The sequence below is a fragment of the Lacerta agilis genome, chromosome 14, assembly GCF_009819535.1.
Source record: "Lacerta agilis isolate rLacAgi1 chromosome 14, rLacAgi1.pri, whole genome shotgun sequence".
NCBI classification, from domain to species: Eukaryota; Metazoa; Chordata; class Lepidosauria; order Squamata; family Lacertidae; genus Lacerta; species Lacerta agilis.
This window is the reverse complement of record NC_046325.1, coordinates 37,059,092-37,082,011: the sequence shown is the minus strand read 5'-3', so window position 1 is coordinate 37,082,011 and position 22,920 is coordinate 37,059,092. Positions and strand designations below refer to the sequence as shown.

Genomic DNA, 22,920 nt, shown 5'->3' with positions numbered 1-22,920 from the left:
CCCTGTCCTGGGATATACCTAGGTGTTGACAAGGTCCCCAACTGTGTCTTGCTATTTTAAGTGGCTGCTAAGTTGCTTTCTAAACTGACCCTTCTGCATCTTAGCAATTAAGATCCAGGAAGATAACTCTGTCACGGTCACCGAGGGCTCTTCTTGCCCATCACCAATGTTATCCAAGCCAATCTAGTTTTCTTCTGGGGTCATGTTAAGTACCCCTCCAGTGCTTGTCCTTCCAACAGAAGCACCAAGGAGTGGACAAGGACACCCCAGGGTAACTGTTGGACATTATGGATTTGCAAATACCAGCTCCAGATTTGGGGCGGTGCAGGTGGTTCTCCTGCGCAGGGCTCCGATCCAAGGGGGCACAAAATAATAGTAATACCTATTTATATGAATACCTACTGAGATCCATAAAAAGCAACTGTACCAAAAGGAATTATTGTGAAAATAATAAATATTTTGTCCTTGCTCCAGGCACATTATTACCAAAGTCCATCTCTGCAAATACCATCTCTTCTAATGATGTTTTTATTACAGGAAATGTTTCTATTCTTGAAAGATGTTAGATTTATCCAGAATGTGTGCACTGTATGCTAAGAGTTGGAAGTATCCCAAGGCAGCCTTGAATTAATTGGCTAGATCTGTATTCCTTCATTCGAATTCTGCCGGGCTTTGCTGCTGCCAGTCAAAGAAAGTAGTGACAGGCTATATACTAGCCTCACTCAGTGTAAGCTACAATCATGTTCATAACTGGTGTTTTCTTTGATACTGTTTGCTAAACCTGACAGCAAAAACCAGAAGCATCCCTTCCTATTTGTGTGGCTATCCAAAAAGTCCAGGAAACATTTAGTACAATAATCTTATGCAGAGCTTGGGTGACCCTCTGTCAGGGATGAACAGTTCATCCCTGGCAGAGGGATTTACGTACTGTATAAGCTAAACAAGCTATAGGGCACCACGCTCTTGCCCCCCCCCCCCAAATTACATTTCCAAAATATAAGATAAAAAAACAAATAAAATAAAACCTACATGCAGCAACAATGTTTTGTTTTGTGTTGTGTAGGTGCCTATGTGTTATGTGCAAATGGCTTTAGTTTAGATACCTGTTAGGTCCATAGATTTCCTTATAGCATATATTCAACACACACAAAACAGCGACAATTTGTTGTTGACAAAGGACAGCTGGACATACAAAGGGCCCCATTACCTTCAGTAGCTTAGGACCTCATCAAACCTAAACCCGGCCCTGGGTGAATTAAATAAGAGATCCCTGCATTGCAGCGAGTTGGGCTACTGGGTGACGCTGGTGTCCCTCAGAACTCTATGGTCCTATGAGAAGGCGCGCAGGCGCAGCTGCCGCTCCTTAATAAGGGACGGGAGGACCTTTTAACCATAGAGGTGCCCAGCGGGATAGCTGGGCACAGCAACCCCTCGTCGCCTGACTTCCTGTCTGTGTCTCTGTGTGAGAGAAAAGTGACGGCTGTACAGGAAGCGCAGGGCCGCCTACAACTCTCGGGCTTCTCTCCCATTCTCTGCTCCGCCGCGACTTCTTCGCGTCAGGGGACGACGACGACTCGGCGCATCTCCTGCGAGGGCTGCTTGCTGAGGGGGCCCGGTATCCTGAGGGGCGAGAGATACCGCGCAGCGCAGGCCTTTTCGCCCGCGAGGGCGCCTTTACCTGCCAACAGGTGTTTCGTTTCCCAGAGCGACCCCCGTCCGGCCTGCCCCCACCCCGGCCCCGGGATGGCCCTCAACAAATCTATGCACGCGAGGAACAGATACAAGGACAAGCCGCCGGATTTCGCTTACCTGGCGTCCAAGTACCCGGAATTTAAACAACACGTGCAGATAAATTTGTCTGGGAGGGTGAGGTAAGTTCTCAGTGGCATCTGTATGTATTTTGTATTATATTATATTATATTATATTATATCATATCATATCATATCATATTATATTATATTATATTATATTAATTATATTATATTATTATAAGAATATTATTATTATTTATTTGAAATCATTTTTTTTCAAAAAAAAAAAGTTCAGTAGAGTCTTTATGTATGTTACAGTTGCTGCCAGTATTCTAATCGCAAAAGGCTGGAAGGGAGAGGATATTTCCATCTAAATTAGAATGGCAAAACAAAATAAGAGAGTGCGCTGAACTGGCGAGATTATCAGCAAGGTTAAGAGATGAAAAATTTATCAGAGAGATACATGCAGAGCATATGTAAAAACATTGTCAAAAGATCAATCCGTTGGCATGTCTTGATTGAGCTTTGGTGTGTAAGTAGGATAATTTTATAAAATAAAATTTATATTAAGTCAAATAACATAGAGAAAGTAAAGTTTAAACGCGAATTTAAGGGAATTAATTCGGGAACGCATGGGGAAGATTGGAGGTCTTGTCAAATTTAATCACAAATGGATGTACAAAGCAAGTACTGTACTAGTTAAAGAATGAATAATTGTTTATTTTTTATTTTGCCTCTAACATCTATTGCATATTTCTGTTATAAAGTTTTCAACCATTAAAGCATTTAAAAACTGGGGGGGGGGGGGAACGGGACAAAAACATTTTTATTAGATTTTACAGATATGAATTTATAGCTTTCCATATGCATAGCCATATATAGAGATTACTCTGAATCTCAAGACTTCCCCCACCATCCCCCACCATCCCCCACCATGGGTCCTATTGTCAACATTTACAACTGCATATTATTCCACACAAAAATAACTGTATTATTTTTATAATATAGAAACAATATTACAGAAATAATATTATAAATAATAATAATTTTATTCTTGTCGGAAGCCTTATAACGTAAGATGATGATAATTATATTAGGCTGCCAACAAGAATCGCACTTTATGCCGGTAGCAAAAAGGCAAGTTTTTGGAGGTTTTTTGCCCTGCATCCAAAAACTTGACCCACCTGGGGGTTGGAAGAGGAGGAATCACAGAATTGTAGAGTTGGAAGGGAGTCTCCCCCACCCACCCACCCACCCACCCACCCACCAAGGGTCAGTTAGTCGAACCTACTGCAGTGCAGGAATCTTTTTGCCCTACGTGTGATCCAGAGCCACGTTACTGAGATTAAGTGTCTTATGCTCTACCAGCATAAACTGGAGTTTATTATATGTGCCGTGTTCATTTGGAGGCACTTGGGCTTGGTTCAGCCTTGGAAATAAGCCCAAGAATGCTACTAGATCACTAAGAGACTAGTAGCCTGCAGTTTCAATTCCAGCCAAAGAGCGCACCAAACCGAGCTGCTCCTTCTATGGCCCTCATTGGTGCCCCCAAGTGGATGTCTTTATTCTCTTGCCACCTCCACTAAAACAGCTTTTTAACCTCTGGAAACTTACTGGCCCAGCCAGCTTTCTGTACTGGGTAGTGTGGTAAGATAATCAGGCTTGGGTTGAACAACAAGGCCTCAAAGTTTTTCCCCCAGAAACCTTTTCGGCCTGTGGTCTTTCCTTTTAAATACCCTACTATTCTTAATTGCAAGGCTGAACATAGCCAAGCCTGGCATCTGTAGTGCATTACACACTATGTTCCTTGATGCAAAACAGGAATTCTTCAGCTTACCTATATCTTGTGCCTTTCAGTGTGAACTTCAAGGATCCAGAAGCGGTGAGAGCCTTAACATGCACCCTGTTGAAAGAAGACTTTGGACTACAAATTGACATACCTTTGGAAAGGCTCATTCCGACTGTTCCCTTGAGGCTCAACTATATCCACTGGGTCGAAGATCTGATTGCTCAGCAGGACGCTGCTGCTAAAGATTCAGCTACATGGGGAATAGACATAGGTATGCTTCGTGTTGGTGACTTGCAGATCAGTCCTAAGTCCCACTACACACGTGGGCCACTTGTGTTGTCACAATATCACCATAATTTAGCCTTTGCCCTTTAAGTTCCCACCACAAAAGTTGAGGGGGGAGATGCTATTACAAAAAGCACAGAGCAGAGCATCAGCCACACACCCCAGTATATAAGGGGAGCGGACTGTCTATGCTCCCATGATAACCAGACATCCAGCCCACTCACATCAATGGAGAGACACCTCTATGGTGTCCCCTTCCCCATACATAACCCACCAGGCAAAATGACACCACAGTGCCCTCCCATGTAATGAATTGGGGTTGCTGTTTATGTCCAGGAGTCCTGAGAGAGGATACATGTGAGAGTTTTAAGAAGACAAGTGTTTGCAACGCTATTTGTGTAAACTTGTAAAGTTCACACAAAATGTCCTTTCTACATAGTTTTGATCACCAAAGATTTCCCGCATCAACTCTCATGCATGTGATATGAAGCCACATTTGTCTTCGTTACTTTCTCCCTTTCAGGGGTTTATGTACTTTTTTTCATAGCAGAACTGCACAGAATAACACTGAATGTTCTGCCTGGATTGAAAACTCTGTCTTTGGTGTGTCAGTTCTTTACTGGCCTTATTTTGCCTGCTCGTGAAGTGTCAAGTGTTGCAAGGTATTTTGTGGAATAGGAAATACTCTTCTCAAACAGTGGCACTAAGCAGAAAGTAATTGAGCATGTTCTACCCAATAGTACTTGCTGGCCAACTGATAAAATTCATAGATAGATAGATAGATAGACCTTAGAAAATGCATTCTGGGTTGTATATTTTGAATGCTCTTTAGTGTTTTAACTTTTGTACTTTTCTTGGGTGTGTTGCAGGAACAGGTGCATCTTGTATTTACCCATTACTTGGTGCAACTTTGAATGGATGGTATTTCATTGCAACAGAAGTGGATGATGTGTGTTTCAGCTTTGCCAAGAAAAATGTGGAGCAAAACAACTTATCCAACCTTATAAAAGGTATCATTGTATCCCTCTTGTCCCAATCTTATGCTGCAAAGTAGTTTGCATACAGGCAAAATTATCCATGCATTGTATTATTTTGGGGCTGTTTGTTTGGGTACAGAAGCAGAGAGTTTTGTTTATACAGTGGTACCTTGGTTCTCGAACTTAATCCCTTCCAGGAGTCCGTTCGACTCCCAAAACCGTTTGAAAACCAATGCTCGGCTTCCAATTGGCTGCAGGAGCTTCCTGCACTCAATTGGAAGCCGCATCAGAAGTTCGGCTTCCGAAAAACGTTCGCAAACCGGAACACTTATTTCCTTGTTTGCAGTGTTTGGGAGCCTATTTGTTCAACAACTAAGCCGTTCGGGAACCAAGGTACCACTATATAGAATGATTCCCCCACCTTGAATTTTTGTTGGATAGTAGTGCCAACAGAGAAGAAATCAATCCCCAAAATTCCTAACCGCCTTCCCAATCAACCCAATCTGTAAAGAGCAGAGAAAGAAAAAAGGGGGAAAGGTTAAAAGAGAACGGAAGGGGGTGTGTGGCAGGAAGAGGGCCAAGAGGAAGCATAGCAACAGCAGAGGTTAGGGGACCTAAACTCTCAGAGATCTGGTGTATTGCTCCTCAAAGTGGATTGCTTGTTCAGCTTTTGCTACTGAAGTGGATCTCCAATCACCGTTGGAAAAGTGAGCAACTTTTTAATGATAATAATAGACATAATAGCATTTGTATTGTGAATGTCCATGATGCGGCCAACATGTTGTGCTATTGTTATGATATTGAGCTTTCCACCTTTATGAAAGTGGGTTGCCTTTGTTTTTTCGTTTGAAGTAGCATATAACGATTTCTAGAAGCTTGGTTGAAAGTAAGCAAATGTCTGCCCCCCCCCACGGTGCTTACTTTTCTTTCAGTGGTTAAAGTACCACAAAAGACACTCCTGCTGGATGCCTTGGAAGAAGAATCTGGGGTCGTCTATGATTTCTGCATGTGCAACCCTCCTTTTTTTGCCAACCAGCTGGAAGCGAAGGTATGTTGAATGCTGATCCTCTGCCCTGGGCTTCTCCTGTTTGTGTTGACACGTGCTCATTCTGGAAAGGCCCCTTCACAGTTGAAATGCTTGAAGTATAATTTGATGCTGTGTAGGGAAGACAGTTGGGAGAAGCGGAAGAACCTAAGCATCTGTAAAGTTTCGCATACAGTCAGTTTGCATGGCTACGTAGCAAGCTAAGAGGTAATGATTCCCACTTTCATTCTTTGCCAGGGAGTAAATTCTCGCAATCCCAGAAGACCCCCTCCCAGCTCTGTCAACACCGGAGGGATCACTGAGATCATGGCTGAAGGAGGAGAGCTGGAATTTGTCAAGAGAATAATCCACGATAGCCTGCAGCTTAAAAAAAGATTACGGTAAGAATTAAAGTATAATATTTTTTATTTATTTATATGCCACCCATCTGACTGGTTTGCCGCAGCCACTATCGGCGGCTTCCAACAAAACATAAGAAACGCAATAAAATATCAAACATTAAAAACTTTCTTATACAGGGCTGCCTTCAGATGTCTTCTAAAAGTCAAATAGCTGTTTATTTCCTTGACATCTGATGGGAGGGCGTTCCACAGGGAGGGTGCCACTGCTGAGAATGCCCTCTGCCTGGTTCCCTGTAACTTTACTTCTCGCAGTGAGGGAACTGCCAGAAGGTCCTCGGAGCTGGATCAAATAAATCAAATAAAACTTTACCAGTTTATAGCCAATGGCCATCAAAATCCAACATTAACAATAAAAATAAATCATTTAGAATACGCACATAATAACAAGAATATCAATATCTCCACCATAGATTAAAAACAAAAAAATCAATCCTCTCCAGTCTTCATAGGAAATAAAATCATAATCATCATAATGTTGTTGATGATGATGATGATTTATACAACTGAAACCACTGATTAAAATATATTTGTGATGTGGCATGAATTCCAGTGCTTGGAATAGAGTTGTTGGGCTTTGGTTTTGAGCAGCTGTTTTGCTCTTAGTAGGAGGAAGAAAAGGTGCGCTCTTAACGTTATTTCCAAATCTTGGATTATGGTTCACCCATGACTGTAATAGAGTCTGCAGTTGTTCCTCAAAGCATTTTCCTTTTTTAAACTGGCAGTCATGAGGCCTTTGTGTTATGAAACCTTGAACCCCCTAAGAGGCTAGTTCTGAGAGAGCTTAGTCTGATTTCTAAACTTTTTGGTTCCGAAATGCTTTTCATTGCTGCAGGTGGTACAGTTGTATGCTGGGGAAGAAGTGCAGCTTGGCACCCCTGAAAGAGGAGCTTCGGGTCCATGGGGTAAGCATTTCTGTATGCACACCACAGCTATCTGTATTACATCTGTTTGCAGCTGCACTTTGCATTAGTGTAAAATACTAAACAGTTTTTCCACTGGCAGGCTGCAGAACCTGGCAACCCTATCGATCTAACACACTACTTGAAAGGAGGTCCCACCAACTGCAATGGCCGTTAGATCCAGGCTGGTCTGTGTAAGACACCAACCTTAGTCAACACAGCACAGTTCTTGTAGTTGAGAATTTAATGCACAGTGGATAAAAGTAGCAGCATTCCTTGTGCATTAAAACCTGTTCTTTTCAGAGGTGTGTTCTCACCAACAACCAATATGGGTTTCACTGCGAGACGTGTATTTCCCTCCTTCAGCTGCCTACAGGGCTCCTCAGCCCAGCCCAGCTGCGGCTGCTGGAAGGGCTGTCCTTCGGAACGCCTTTTGCAGAAGTTCTAGAACCTGGATTGAAAATGCAGGTGAAAATAGTGGTAGCATTTTCAATGCTCCGCCTGTCTGTTAAACAGCAAAGATACACCTCCCTGCAAGGAGAAAATGAGTGTGCCAATCCTGCTGTGCCAGCTTTCTAACTACAGGGAGTTGTTTTCTGTGGGAGAGCACTCAACACTGCCTGCATATGCAGTCTGAAGTAGCCCAGTCAGTCCTGTTTATGTTTGTATCCTGCTTTTTCTTCCACTGAACTCATTTAAATCATGAGAATCCAAAGTGTGCTACCATGTAGGAACTAGCCTGACCTAGACTTGCTTAGCTTCAACAAGGTGGCTGGATCTTGTGCCTTCAGAGCATTTCCCGGCCTTCAGGTTACTCTGCCCCCTTCCTTGTTCCTGCTCCATTCTACTGCACTATGGACCCAGCCTCATTTGGCTCCCTGTGAACTGGACAAGAAGGTATTTGTCTATGCTGTCCGTGATCAGAGGCTTTGGAGGAAAAGGCCGCAGACACCTTTCTGTGTGTGTATGTGAAATGCTGTAATGTTGAGCTAAAAGAGTAAAATGCCACTATTGGATGTTTTGGGGTCCCAGCTCAAAATAGGTCTGAAGTCGTAATGAGTTACTGAAGGAAATAACTCCCCAAACATAAGGCTGGCTTGCTGTTTTTCTTTGTGCAGGTTCCTAAAGTCACCCACACTGAATTCTGTCAAGGTCGCACCATGAGGTGGGCGCTGGCTTGGAGCTTCTATGAAAATGTCAAAGTGCCAGTAAGTGGCCGTGTGTCTTTCCCGCAATTCATTATCTTGTGTTATCACTTAGGACTCTCCCTTGATGTGTCGCAAGCTCCTGAGTTTCCAAAGCATTTTACATAAGCCTGGTGGGATGGGGTGAAGAAGACCTCTGTTTGATGAACACACATTCAGATCTCTCTTTAGTTGCACAAAATTACTTGAGTGATTACTCGAATAATCAAATTTCTGTGTCCCCCACCTTTTTTTGCTTCTTCCTTAGTTTCTTGACGGCATACGTCAACTATGTCAGTGAACGTACAGATTGCAGCTATCAGATTCAGATGTACGAAATTCTCTTGGACCATAGTACATAATTGGCAGAAATTGAATTACATGCTTTGTTCAATATCAGATTAATTCCCCCCCCAAATTGCTACTGAACAGTTTGTTTTTTTTCCTCCTTCAGTCCATATGTAATGTATTTATTTAGCAATAATTGTGTTTTTGTGTGACACATTCTCCCATTTCCCCTATTTGGGGATTTTTTTTCCTTTCCACTACTAATCATACATAATTCTAGCTGCTGTTGCTATACGATGTAGTTCTTGGTTTGGGCCCTAAGAAAGCTTAACTTACGGAAGTTCACAGAAGGAATATTTCCCACTACCTCTTCTCTCTATAGCCACCTGTGCCCCCCTAGATGTTATGGGGGGCGGGGCTCCTGAACAACATGTGATGTAGCACAGAGTGTTATTGAGGGGTGGGGATGGGACATTTTCCTTCCGTGAACCTCCTCAAGTCACCACATCTTACACATTTTCTATTCATGCCCTGAATACTGCGTTACTATTCTTTAGATATTTAATTATTCCGTTTTCTCTTTCCCCCTCAGTCACCTCCTTCTAAGAAACAAAAGCTAGAGAAGCCTCGGAAACCAATCACGTTCCTAGTCTTAGCGTCTACAGCCAAAGAGTTGGCTACCAAAGCTTCCTCGGTGGGGATTGATGCTGTTGAAGGGATGGCAGTAGTTGCAGCATGGATTAGAAAAATTCTCACTGACCTGAAGGTATAGTAACTGCAACCTTCTTCCTTTGCTTTCCAGTGGGGTGTAGTGGTTAAGAGTGGTAGACTCGTAATCTGGTGAACCGGGTTCGCGTCCCTGCTCCTCCACATGCAGCTGCTGGGTGACCTTGAGCTAATCACACTTCTCTGAAGTCTCTCAGCCCCACACATCTCACAGAGTGTTTGTTGTGAGGGAGGAAGGGAAAAGGAGATTGTTATCCGCTTTGAGACTCTTTAGGGTAGTGATAAAATGGGGTATCAAATCCAAACTCTTCTTCTTCTTCTTCTTCTCCTCCTCCTCCTCCTTTTTTAAATGTGATGCCGTTTCAGGAAGCAGCAAATTTACATCAGTGAATCACACTAAAACTCTGTGCGTGTTTGCTTCAATAGGTTCAGCACAAATGCATTCCCTGCGGGAAAGACGAGGTCAGTTTGTTCCTAACAGCTGTAGAAAACTCCTGGATTCACTTACGGAGAAAGAAGAGGGATCGTGTCAGGCAGCTGCGCGAACTTCCTCGAGCCTCTGTGGATTTCCTGCAAGCCACAGAAGGAAAGAACCTGAACGATGCAAGTAACATCACAGAAGGCGACCAAGGTGGGCCAGCTGGAGGAGACGAAGAAGGACTCGCTGAAGATGACAGAGGTGGGCCTGGGGAAGACAACGAAGGTAGGTCCACAGAAGATGGAAAAGACAGATCCACAGAAAAGGTATTGGCGGTACTTGGTTGCAGCCTTGAGTCACGAGAGGATGGCAGACTGAATAGCGCACCTGATATTGAAGAAGAAACCCTCGAGGGACATACCAAAGAAAACAGCCAAGCAGAAGAGTCGGCTGTTGTTTTAGCAAGCTTAGAAGATTCCAGTGATGCAAAAGAGGAGAGGTCCAAGGCCTTTGGCACTGGTTGCCTAGGTATTGAAATTGGACAGGGTGAATGGTTCCTTTTCAAGTGTATGCTAGTTGTGAAGAAAGAAGGGGACGATTCTTTAGTAGAAATGCACTGGATTGAGGGGCAAAACAGAGACTTAATGAACCAGCTGTGTACCTATTTAAAGAACCAAATTTTTCGGTTGGCCACAACTTAAGGATATACGTGAATGAGGAACTTTATGTTAGCCTTATTTTTGTAATCATGGCTTTTGTGTTAGCATATATTTAAGGACATCTTTGCTATGAAAAGTGGCTATTTTTAAATCACTTGTGAAGTTTGAAGTTCTGGAAATTCATAAAGGCCTTTAAAATAATTGGTGGATAGCGTCCAGACTAAACTAGGTGCACTTAGTTCTCGTTGAAACCAATGTGAAAATTCAGTCATGACTTGAGTTGCACAGACTTCAGTGGGAACTAAGTGCAAACTAACAATCCTGGATCCTACGCATTTTGTGTAACAAATTTTTAGCTGTTGAGATAACATATTAGAAAGCAGCACTGTGTCTGCCTTAAAAAGGCAATGTCGTTGTGGATTATTCATTGTCTTTTCCATGTGCTTAGCTTAGTGGAAATTTCCCACAGTTGTATCTGTCCTCTTGTTTCCCTTGACAAATGATATTATTGGCAACCATGAGTCAGCAGCTGTGTTCACAGGTCACAGTAAAGTGGGATGATGAACAATTTAACCTGAATGCCTAGATTACTCCTGCTTTGTTCCTCTACCGATAATAAGTGGCAAACTATGATCCTTGGCTAACCATTACATTAGAAATCAAAACTCTGGTTTGTTTCACTCAAACCCCCATTTGGTAAGCCAAGAACCAGAACGGCAAAGGGTATTCAGGTACAAGTTACAAAGAATTGTGGGATGGATTGAAAATATATAAAGACGCTTTGGAGACTTGGCAAGCATGTGTGACATACTAGAGCCAGGGGGAACATCCTAAACATTTCAAGTCAGGAAGAATTTGAGTGCCGTAAAATGGATATTATAAAGAGAGCAAATTTGACTGTGTTAAGCTACGTGATGATGTGATATATTGATTTTTTTATATTAAAAAAATCACGTAATAAAATGTTTTTTTAAAAGCTGCTGTTCTTTTTTCAGGTGAACAAATTGTGCAATGTTGCACCTGTTTCTTCAAGCTCCCTGCTGCCATCTGGTGCACAATTCATGCAGTTCTAGCCATCCCTTTGTTGCTCTGTGCTTGCTGTTTGATTATATATATATATATATATATATATATATATATATATATAATTGCAGTTGTTGCAAACTATGTTGTGAGGAACTTTACCGCAAGAACACACCTTTGGATGGAGGCTTTCCCTAAGGAAGGGAGGAAAACATCTCCCTCTGGGGATTTAAACTTGCCTGAGGATTTAAACCAGGGCTCAAAGCGAAAATCATGATTCTAGAACAAGAATGAGAAGCCAGTAACTCCCACCAGCTCCAGCCAATATGGCCATGGATGATAAACAACAATACAAGTCCTCTGCTGTAGAACAGGAAGCTGAGCAAAAGAAATATCTCCAGAGGGACTGGGAAGGAAATTGGTCAAGGTCATCTTTTCTTGGTGGCATTGGCCTACAAGCACCCAGTAGACAGAGTTGATACCAACATTCCCAGCATCTTTTACTGTCCAGGGAATGGGGCCAAAGGCTGATCTTCTTGTACCATTCTCTGCTCTAAAGGAGGTGGGCTCAGGCTAGCCAGCAGCAAAGAAACGAGCTCGAGTGCTTGCTTTGTTTGTCAGACATCTGTATTCTCAGAACAGTTGGGTTTGACTTGTGATAAAGAGGAGAACAGAGAATTGTAGAGTTGGAAGGGACCCTGAGGGTCATCTAGTCCAATCCCCTGCAATGCAGGAATCTCAACTAAAGCATCCATGACAGATCGCCAACCAACCTCTGTTTAGAAACCTCCCAAGTGTCAAGAACTGGCAGGATGACAGAGAGGAGGAAGAGGATCCCGGCAAGGAGTGTAGCCAGGACTGGGACACACCGGGGCAAGCAGGGGATGGGGAAGGAAGTACAGGGTGACAGGATGGTGAGGGGATGGGGGTCAGGGCACAGGAACCAGAGCAGCAGGACCCAGAACCAGAGGGGCCCTTGTCTCCACCAACATGGTGGGCCCTGAGGCATAGGGAGCAGCGAGAGGGGTGCTCTAGGAGGCTGAGGCAAGCAAGGCCCCACAGCCCAGCTCACTAGCTGGCCAGGTGGAGCTCACTAGCTCTGGGAGGAGATTCCTCAGCTGGAGTAGGCTTGGAACAGGTGAGTCACATGCCTCATCAAGCCCAGGTGCTGCAGTCAGCATGCAAAATACAAAAGGGAAGCAGAGGTGCTGTGTCTGTTCAATTGCCCACGTTGGTGGACCTTGGCTTGGATGTTTCTGGACTTCTGCAGGGCTGTGTTTTGGGTTTGTCTCAACCATATTCTGACTGTTGGACTTCAGACTTTGCCTACTTGGATTGAACCTAGCCTGCGTTTCCTGACCTTTTGGGTTTTTGACTTTCCTTGCGTGGATTGATTCCTGGTCTTTGAACTTTGGACTTGACCTACTGATTTGCTACCAGGTAGGCCAGGGGTTTGGGGCACCAAGGAAGGAGACTCCAAAACCTCCTCAGGGAGTCTGTTCCGCTGTCAGAAAGTTCTTTCTGATGTTTAGCCAGAATCTCCTTTAAGCCATTGGTTTGAGCCCTACCCTCCAGAGCAGGAGAAAACAAGCTTGCTCCATCTTCCCATGAGACAGCCCCTGAGATATTTGAAAATGGCTATCATATCTCCTCTCCATCTCCTCTTTTCCAAGCGAAACATACCCAGCTCTCCCAACATGGAGACTTATGCTTACTTCCATGGGCATTGAACCCACCGTCTCAGCATTAGTTGCATCTCCCTCTGATCCAACACATCTTTCAGCTAAACCATTAACTTGTGGGTAGCATGGGCTGGTAATCATGTGAACAAATTCCTGTTCTTGTGCAAACTTTGGGAATTCTACCAGCTGTGCACTGAGGACCGTTTTCTGAAATTACTTCATTGCAAATGTACCTGAAAATTTAACCTTGGTTGCCTTGAAGAAGTGGTTGCAATGGTTGCAAGCAAGTACTGTGTGCCATGACTGAATATCCTCTGTTGCTACAGATCCATTGCTAGCACTTGGTAGGTCCTGTTGGGTGACTTCTGGATTTGTCATGTGCTCTTTGTGGTTCTGTATTTGCTACTTTACACAGATGCTATACTACAATATCTTCAGTCTTTGCATTCAGACTGGGCCAATACAGTGTATCCTTTGCCTGATGTTTCAACTGCTCCAAGATGTCCTTCATTAATCGTTTGCAGGATACCTTTGTGCACCTCTCCTGGAATCGCCTATCTACTCTCATTTGAGCGTTATGCCATTTTCTACAGCTGTGTCATTCCGAAAGTCCTTGACTGGCTTGGGAGCCTGTTTGTGCATGGGCTGTCCTGTCCTTATGCTTTCCCTTTGGAGAGTTAATGAACCAGCACTGTTTGTTGTCTGCTATTTAAACTGCCGTGCTTGCGGATGCAGGTAAGCATCATAGGAACATGTGCACCTGTTTTTCCATGTCTACCTCCCCTTTCATTTTTTGCGTGTCTGCATAGTGTTAAGGCAGGAGGTATACCATTGGGATTTCACTTCTGGATTTTGTATTTGATTAATAAGGCGGTTTCTTTGCAGGTTCAATTCATATGAGGATGTCAACGCTCAGAGGAGAGAAATTTTTAGTATGTTCTTGAGTAGTTTGTGAGCCATTTTCACTGCTACCAGCTACCCATGGAGGTACACTAATGAAATTCGTGACACCCTGCTACAATAATTATTTCTTTTGCTTGAAAAGCACTTGATATTTATTTTTCCCCACCCATCAAGGCAGATGAACGAAAAAAGCTTCCATACTTTTCTTAGCTGAAAAGCAACATTAAGCGCTACCGTGTCCGAGTATCTGTTTTCCAATAGAAGGATAAATTTATGGAGGAAATCATTCCCAGATTTCCCTCCGTGATGTTAAGATAGCCAGCTTCTGTGCCTCCTTTTCTCTGTTGTGGTGGTGGTGGTTGTTAATATCGAGTAGACATTTAGCGGTTCTTGGTTGTCCCTTGTTGTTCAGTCGTTAAGTTGTGTCCGACTCTTCGTGACCCCATGGACCAGAGCACGCCAGGCACGCCTATCCTCCACTGCCTCCCGCAGTTTGGCCAAACTCATGCTAGTCGCTTTGAGAACACTGTCCAACCATCTCATCCTCTGTCGTCCCCTTCTTGTGCCCTCCATCAGGGTCTTTTCTAGGGAGTTTTCTCTTCTCATGAAGTGGCCAAAGTACTGGAGCTTCAACTTCAGGATCTGTCCTTCTAGTGAGCACTCAGGGCTGATTTCTTTAAGAATGGATAGGTTTGATCTTTTTGCAGTCCATGGGACTCTCAAGAGTCTCCTCTAGCACCATAATTCAAAAGCATCAATTCTTCAGCAGTCAGTCTTCTTTATGGTCCAGCTCTCACTTCCATACATTACTACTGGGAAAACCATAGCTTTAACTATACGGACCTTTGTCAGCAAAGTGGTGCCTCTGCTTTATAAGATACTGTCTAGGTTTGTCATTGCTTTCCTCCCAAGAAGCAGGCGTCTTTTAATTTCGTGACTGCTGTCACCATCTGCAGTGATCATGGAGTGATCATTGGTTGTCCCTAGCCAACTTTTTCTCTGCTCCTTTCTCCGGCACTGTGACTACATTTCCTGTTCTGGTGACAATCTGATCTTCCAGCGTGGTCCTAGCCAGCTCCTTCTCTCTTTGTCTTCCTGCTCTCTGAGAAATGAATTATTAATGGTGCATTAAATGGAGGCTGGCCGGGGGCCAAGGGATGGTGCTAATCAGCAGCTAATTGAGGAAGAAATGAGATACTCTTCCCAGCCGCCCAAGCATGGGGTACGCAGTGGCCCGTTACCAAAGGTGACCTCTTCGTAATGCCTAAGCTCTGGGGATTGGCATACAAACAGCCAATAGGGCACCCTGAGCGCAGCTGGAAAGAGTGCTGCTCTGTAGCCCTGCAGCCTTCCATTATTCCTCACCTTTCCTTCCCTCTTCCCCATTGCTTGCTTTCAATGCTTATTTGTGGCAGGGACTTTGTGGAGACTTTGCCCTGGAACGTGCCACTGGTTAGAACTAAGAAATTCTTACGCCTCTGAGCGAGAGCTGAATGCCATTCCTTTTCTACCCAATGACCAGAGTTTGTTTCTGTGGGGCAAGGAAGCATAATGTGTCTTCCTCTCTAATAATAATAATAATAATAATAATAATAATAATAATAATAATAATAATTTATTTATACCCCACCCATCTGGCTGGGTTTCCCCAGCCACTATGGGTGGCTCCCAACAACATATTAAAAACACGATAAAACATCAAACATTAAAAACATCCCTTAACATGGCTGCCTTCAGATGTCTTCTACAAGTCAGATAGTTGTTTATTTCCTTGACATCTGATGGGAGGGCGTTCCACAGGGCAGGTGCCACTATTGAGAAGGCCCTCTGCCTGGTTCCCTGTAACCTCACTTCTCGCAGTCAGGGAACTGCCAGAAGGATCTCGGAGCTGGATCTCAGTGTCTGGGCTGAATGATGAGGGTGGAGACGCTCCTTCAGGTATACTGTGCCAAGGCCGTTTAGGGCTTTAAAGGTCTGGCCTGTAACACCTCTTTTTTAAGGAATTAACTACTGCATACCCACTTGTCCTGATTTTCCAGGGAAAGTCCTGGAATGGCAGAAGCCATTCTGGTTTCTTATTTGACCCCAGAATGCTCCACTTTTCCTCAACTGGACGTCCCTATTTTCATCCGAGAAAAGTTGGGAGGCGATGCTATTGCATACTTGCAGATTTTAATTTGTATCATCAGAGTTGCCTGTCTGAAAATCACACCTTTAAGGAAAACTTTGGACAGATCCTGGCAGAAACAGGCGACATATTTATTGAAGGCAAAGGGCAGAGTTAGCTGACAGTTCATCTTCTAACTCGTATCTCCCAGCTAGGCCTTGCTACATCCAGCTTCTTCATTACCTAGGTCAGCTTTTTCAAACCTGGCACTCTCCTGGCACACTCATCTACCCCAGCTAGCTGATGGAATTTGTAGTCTAAAATTTCTGGAAGCTTGGGGAAGGCTGGCCTAGACCAAGAGTTGCTCAGTATGCTATTCCTCTCTGCCTTTGGGAAGTCTGCAATTGCTATCTGCTATCGCTGGCATACATCACTTACCTCAGAAATCTATCCCATGAGATCACCAGAATTCTATTTTTTTCAACAAACGGACCTCTCTGCATGGGATAATTGATGTTCAGAGCATATAACCTTTTTTATTTATTTTTTAATGTTATCCAAGGATAATCTTCCTTTTAGGTCGCTCATGCCTGATACACCCAGATTTCCATTTTAGCATCATGAGAAGAATGGAGGGAGCTACTCAAATGCCCAGTAGTGGCTGTTCAAAGTTATGATATTAAAAAAAAAAAAAATAGGTTTATTCTGCAGGGAAACGGTTATTTCTGGAGCAGTCGTGGAATCGGCTTGCTTGACATTTTCTTAGCCCCGAAGGCAGAGGTAACCTTCAGGAAATCAGGAGCATGTTCTTCACAGCAACAGCAAAGTTGGGGAGAGGGTTGAAAGAAAATTAGGGAGGGTGTGGATAGATTGGGTTTTGAGTTGTTTTGCTGTCTTGAAGTGAGAATGTAGCCATGCTCCACCCCTCTCTTCCTCTGGGCATGTCCTTGGGAGTGTTCTCAATTGTAATCCCTGTTAACATAAAGTGTGAACACTTGTTCTGTGTGGGGTTAGACCTGCTATTAGTGAGGTGACCCTCTCAGGCTGCTGATTTCAGTGTTGTGAAAGGACAGCAGATTGTCAGTGATTCAGTTTGTTAGTGTTGGATTTTTGCTGCCAGGAAAGCAAGACAGGTGCTTGGGTTTTCTGCCTCAAGGGCGGAAATAACTTGGCCAGCTTTGGGTGCACCGTGATCTACGCATGTGCATGTTGTTTTTCTGCTCCACCTCGGGCAAGAAAATGTCTTGGGAATTTGGATAGTTTTGGGGAAGAGGAGCTGCAATTCAGAAAACATGGCGAGAAGATCGGAGGGGACAACCCAATTTTCTCAGTCCATGTTCCTGATTAAACTGGAGTTACTGGAATTCCGCCATTCTAGGCAGGAAATTGCCTGTACTTTCCATTGGGTGGACCCTGACACAGGACCAATCAGATTGGAGACCCAGTGTTGGTGCATGGGTCTTGCAAGTGTCATATAAGACTAGACCCACCAAATTGGGACATCTATCTATGCGGTTCTTGATGTATATTAAGACCTTGCTAGTCCCCCAAAAACAACCATGGTGTAAAATATCTGAAATATTAAACAAAGAGTTCTTCTGAAGAGCTCTTGCATTGCACAGGGCTTTCGACAATACTGCTGGATGATTCATTCCTGTAAAATTCAAAAACTTCCATGTCCAACAGAAAGCCATCCGTCAATGTTGGTTTATAATTTTTCCAGTCTTTGATTATCCACATACCAGTTTGCATTTTTATTTAGAAAATGCCTCATGAAAACTCAGTAGCATTTTAGTGTGAATTTCATCATCATACAAACATTTTTTGCATGCAACATATTTATTTGCCGAGGAATTTTCCCCAGTATGTTATTATTTATCCTTGTATGTTATTTTCAGGGATGCAGGTGGCGCTGTGGGTTAAACCACAGAGCCTAGGGCTTGTCAATCAGGAGGTCGGTGGTTCGAATCCCCGTGATGGGGTGAGCTCCTGTTGCTCGGTCCCTGCTCCTGCCCCCCTAGCAGTTCGAAAGCACATCAAAGTGCAAGTAGATAAATAGGTACCGCTCCGGCGGGAAGGTAAACGGTGTTTCCGTGCGCTGCTCTGGTTCGCCAGACCTTTTATGTTATTTTCAGTAATGTATTCATTGTTATGTATGCATTACTTGGCCGGAAAATACTTTGTAACATTCAGAGGAGTGTGAATTAGATAGGTTTGCATTTGAATGCAAATTTCTGCCCCATTGCCGCTGCCCTGCACACCGCAGGTATCCACTGTGAAGCTGACCAGACGTTGGACTCCAGCTCCCATGAGCTCAGCAAGCATGGCCCTGTGGTCAGGGATTATGGGAGCTGGAGTCCAGCAACATCATTGGCTGCTCTTGTTCTAAGGCAAAGGTAAAGGGACCCCTGACCATTAGGTCCAGTCGTGTCCGACTCTGGGGTTGCGGCGCTCATCTCGCATTACTGGCCGAGGGAGCCGGCATACAGCTTCCGGGTCATGTGGCCAGCATGACTACGCCGCTTCTGGTGAACCAGAGCAGCGCATGGAAATGCCATTTACCTTCCCACCGGAGCGGTACCTATTTATCTATTTGCACTTTGACGTGCTTTCGAACTGCTAGGTGGGCAGGAGCTGGGACCGAGCAACGGGAGCTCACCCCATCGTGGGGATTCAAACCACCGACCTTCTGATCAGCAATCCCTAGGCTCAGTGGTTTAACCCACAGCGCCACGCCGCCCTTGTTCTACTCCATCTTAAAACCTCTCTTGCTAATACGTGCATGGAGTTAATTTTCTTTAAAAACTTGCAGCAAACTGTGACTTGAAATGAGGCAGCAGCTGAGAAAGGAAAGAACAGCCACCCCAAAATAAGTTTGTAGTTTCTCAGTCAGCATGCATGATCGGATTGGGAAGGATAGGAATAGAGGTCAGCTGTAATGAAGTCTTCTGGCATTATTGATTGTATCAGAGGGAAGCTAAGCTTTTCTCCTCGCTGCACCATTCTGATAACAGCATTGCTGAGAAGAAAATAAAAAGGTACCAGATTGGTTTAGAACATGGAGGGAAGGAAAGCAGGAGTTTGGGGAAGAGATCCCTGGAATGTACCCAACACTAGTTGCCGATTAGAGGCCTTCCTTGTAAACAATCCTAATTCTGTGTAAAGGGACCGAAATTCCTCATTTAGCTTGTATTATTCGTGTCCTGTTTGTTTATATATTGGTTGTGGGAATGGGACTGAGACTAAGGCATTGGGAATAAAGATCTGTGAAACAGGAAATCGTGCAAAACTCTGAAAGCTGCCATCACTGACTACTGGAAGCCATGCCCCTGGCCTTTATATCCTCCAACAGTTCTCCGATGAAAAGAGGAATGTCCTATACCATAATAATAACAACAATATTAATAATATAATAATATTTATACCCTGCCAATCGGGCTGGGTTGCCCCAGCCACTCTGGGCGGCTTCCAACATGTATATAATACATTAAACATTCGAAAACTTCCCTATCCAGGGTTGCCTTCAGATGTCCTCTAAAGGTTATATAGTTATTTAACTCCTTGGCTCGGGGGGTCTCCATACTCTCCAACAAAACTAGGGAAAAGCAGGACATTCCGGGATCAAATCAGCAGCCAGGACTGCTTTTGTAAATCCAGGACTGTCCCTGGAAAATAGGGGCACTCGGAGGGTCTGGGCATTTTGGCCAACAGTAAGTTGGTGTGGAGCCAGACATTCTGCCCCTGACATTTGGTTTTCGAATCCTCAGCATGTGTGCTGCAAACAATGAGGACTTAGAAAACTACCTTTTCTGTTTCCATAAATGTTTAAATCCTGTGGCAGCAATATCCCAACCACTGAAGGCTGGTCTGTTAGGGCAAAGAGGGTGCTGTTCCACCTCCCTTGTCTGTGAGCCCTGAAACGTCTGCCATTTTGTTTGCATATAATTCAAGGAAAGACATTGACTGGAAGCTTCTTGCTTCTTCATCTCGGGGTTGCCATTAACAAGGAGGAAGAGGAGGGTGAAATTAGAATTAGTTGTCTCTGTCTTGTCATTGTTTCCGGCTCCACTAACAGTTGGCATTCCTCTAACCCCTAGTTGGCACCAGCCACCGCAAATCCTACATTTCACCATAACGTGTAGCTATTGAGAAGGACATTCACTATCTAAAGCAGCTCTGCAAGGCAGGGGCAAATATCATTGCCACTTTCATGGGCATGGGAGCCAACCCTTAGGGCCCGCGGGGGCTTCGACCCCCCACAATAAAATATTGGAGGGGGCTACCCCCCAAAGTTGATGAGCAATTGTCATTAAATGTGTGTGCGCTGCATGTGATCAATGATGTGGGTCAGGGCTTACCTGTGCCTCCCCCCCCCCATATTTTATTCAAGTTGGCACCCCTGGGTGGGTGGATGAGTGGGCAGCATGAGCAGCAATCTGTTGAAATCGGGCAGCTCAGGTGAGCGAACTTTGAGGAGAGATGGTCAGAGTGGCTCTGGAAATCTCGTACGCCTCTTGGTCTGTGCATGCTAGTTGTTTGATTTGGCAAGCCGAGATGCTAGACGTTCTTGAACGGAGGCCTACCTCAGTTCACACTTGAGATGTGAACTGTTTTAACAGTGAATCTCTGTCCACAGGGAGAGGTTAGGGATCTCTGACACTCAATATCCAGCACCCTCACCACATCACAAGTACCAGGATTGTGGGTGGGTGGGGGGAGCAGCCATGAGAGTTACAAGCTGGTATCAAAGTGATACATTGTTGTGTGTGTAACTAAGCTAAATGAATTCATGAGAACCGTTTTTAATTATCCACCCTCAAAGCAGAGCTTCAAAAGGAAAACGGGTGGGTGGCGGGGAAGAAAGTAGGCTGGATTTTAAATATGCCTTAATTCTTCCTTTCAGTCCTGTAGCCTAGACTTCTTGACCAGACTTCCTCAATCTCCTGAGTCCCTAGCATTAGTAGGTTTCTTTCTGTCAAATAAGGTGCCTGGAAGTTGGATCACAGAAGGAGAAGTGTCCCCAAGGGAATTGCTTTAACCGGAATTGGTCCCTCCTTCAGAAGCTATGGAAGAATTCCTCTAAGCCAGTTAGCAGGCCAGCAGAACATGACATTTTCATGAGATTCTGGGTAAATAAGGAGTTCATACAGGAGATCCATGAGGTAAAATCGGTCATGGGAGCAAATTGGACAGACAGCGAAAAGTGCAGACCCTCCAAGTGTCCCTATTTTCCAGTTACGTCCCTGATTTAGAGAAGCCATCCCAGTTTCTGATTTGATCCTGGAATGCTTTTCCTTAGGATGTCCCTATTTTCATCAGAGAAATGTTAGAGAGTATGAGGTTATCTGACCCACAAACTATCTGAGTATGTTTTTATATACGTTGGAAGCCGCCCATAGCGGCTGGAGCAGCCCAATAAGATGTATGGGGTATAAATAGTAAAATAATCTTTCTGGAATGTTACATCCCTATTTTCATTGGATAAATGTTGGAGGGTATGAAAGTGTGGGGAGACCATTGCTAGGAAACATTAGCTAAGGGACTGAAAAACAAAACAAGTCCGTTCTTGACACAAAATGGAGCATGCAGGGAAGGGGAACATACAGCCAGCCCAGAATATTTTGCTGCCTGAGGTGGAAGTTCAGAAGAGAAAATGGTGCCTGCCCACCCACACTTGATGTCAAGATGTACCATACCCAAGGCCAGTCAAGTTAATTTGGCACTGGGAGGCAGAAAATCCAACATGTACTTCTTTTGGGGAGTAAAATTGCAACCATGATAAAATCATTTCCTTGCTATTTTCACAGTATGCCTTAATTTTCTCCCTGCCCAGTTCATTCCCAGTATCAGAGTCGGGGCTTTTTTTAGCCAGAACTCGCCAGAACTCAGTTCTGGCACCTCTCAGGTGGTGCCATTGCCATCATAAGAGAACAAGGGAGACGTTCATTGTGAGTTCCAGCATCTCTCTTTCTAGAAAAATAGCACTGGTGGGGAACCTGCACCAAGTAGTGGTGAAAAGAGGGGGAGATATTCACTTTGTTCCCCTATATTCTTCTTTTCATGTAAATACCCCAGCCTCCTGTTTACATGGAAACAGAACTGATTCACACATATGTTGCCCTGTCTCATCTCGCTTGGCCCTGAGAAGACTTTGCTGTTCTTACCATCCTGTATGAGAAAGTTCTTTGTAAGACCCAGAGTTGTTGTCCCCCACCCCCAGAATTATGATCAGTGTCTACTGTATACTCTCCCATTCATTTAGTGGGATTTCCACTAATAACAGAATAATTAAGCTTTGGGGCTCAATGCAAGATGAAACCTCCAGAATTTGCTTTGGAAGAAATAATAATAATAATAATTTATTATTTATACCCCGCCCATCTGGCTGGGTTTCCCCAGCCACTCTGGGCGGCTTCCAAAAGAATGTTAAAATACAAGAATCTATTAAACATTAAAAGCTTCCCTAAACAGGGCTGCTTTCAAATGTCTCCTAAAAGTCTGGTAGTTGTTTTTCTCTTTGACATCTGGTGGGAGGGTGTTCCACAGGGCGGGTGCCACTACCGAGAAGGCCCTCTGCCTGGTTCCCTGTAACTTGGCTCCTCGCTGCGAGGGAACCACCAGAAGGCCCTCAGCACTGGACCTCAGTGTCCGGGCAGAACGATGGGGGTGGAGACGCTCAGTCAGGTATACTGGACCGAGGCTGTTCTCAGGAATCTACTCAAAGGGTACCCAAATAATTCAATACTTGGAATGGGCTTTATTTGCGACTGTGAGTGGCTTAA

At 44.2% G+C, this 22,920-nt stretch overlaps 1 protein-coding gene across 1 annotated transcript; it reads left to right on the top strand.

Annotated features, from left to right (window-relative positions):
- The first annotated feature begins 1,471 nt into the window (after positions 1-1,471).
- Positions 1,472-11,399, top strand: METTL16 (methyltransferase like 16). The gene is made up of 9 exons (XM_033169803.1): positions 1,472-1,871; positions 3,610-3,812; positions 4,696-4,836; positions 5,736-5,851; positions 6,086-6,228; positions 7,082-7,151; positions 8,267-8,356; positions 9,213-9,386; positions 9,773-11,399. The coding sequence occupies exons 1-9, from the start codon at positions 1,744-1,746 to the stop codon at positions 10,463-10,465; spliced, it is 1,758 nt and encodes a 585-aa protein (XP_033025694.1). The 5' UTR covers positions 1,472-1,743; the 3' UTR covers positions 10,466-11,399.
- The last annotated feature ends 11,521 nt before the right edge of the window (positions 11,400-22,920 follow it).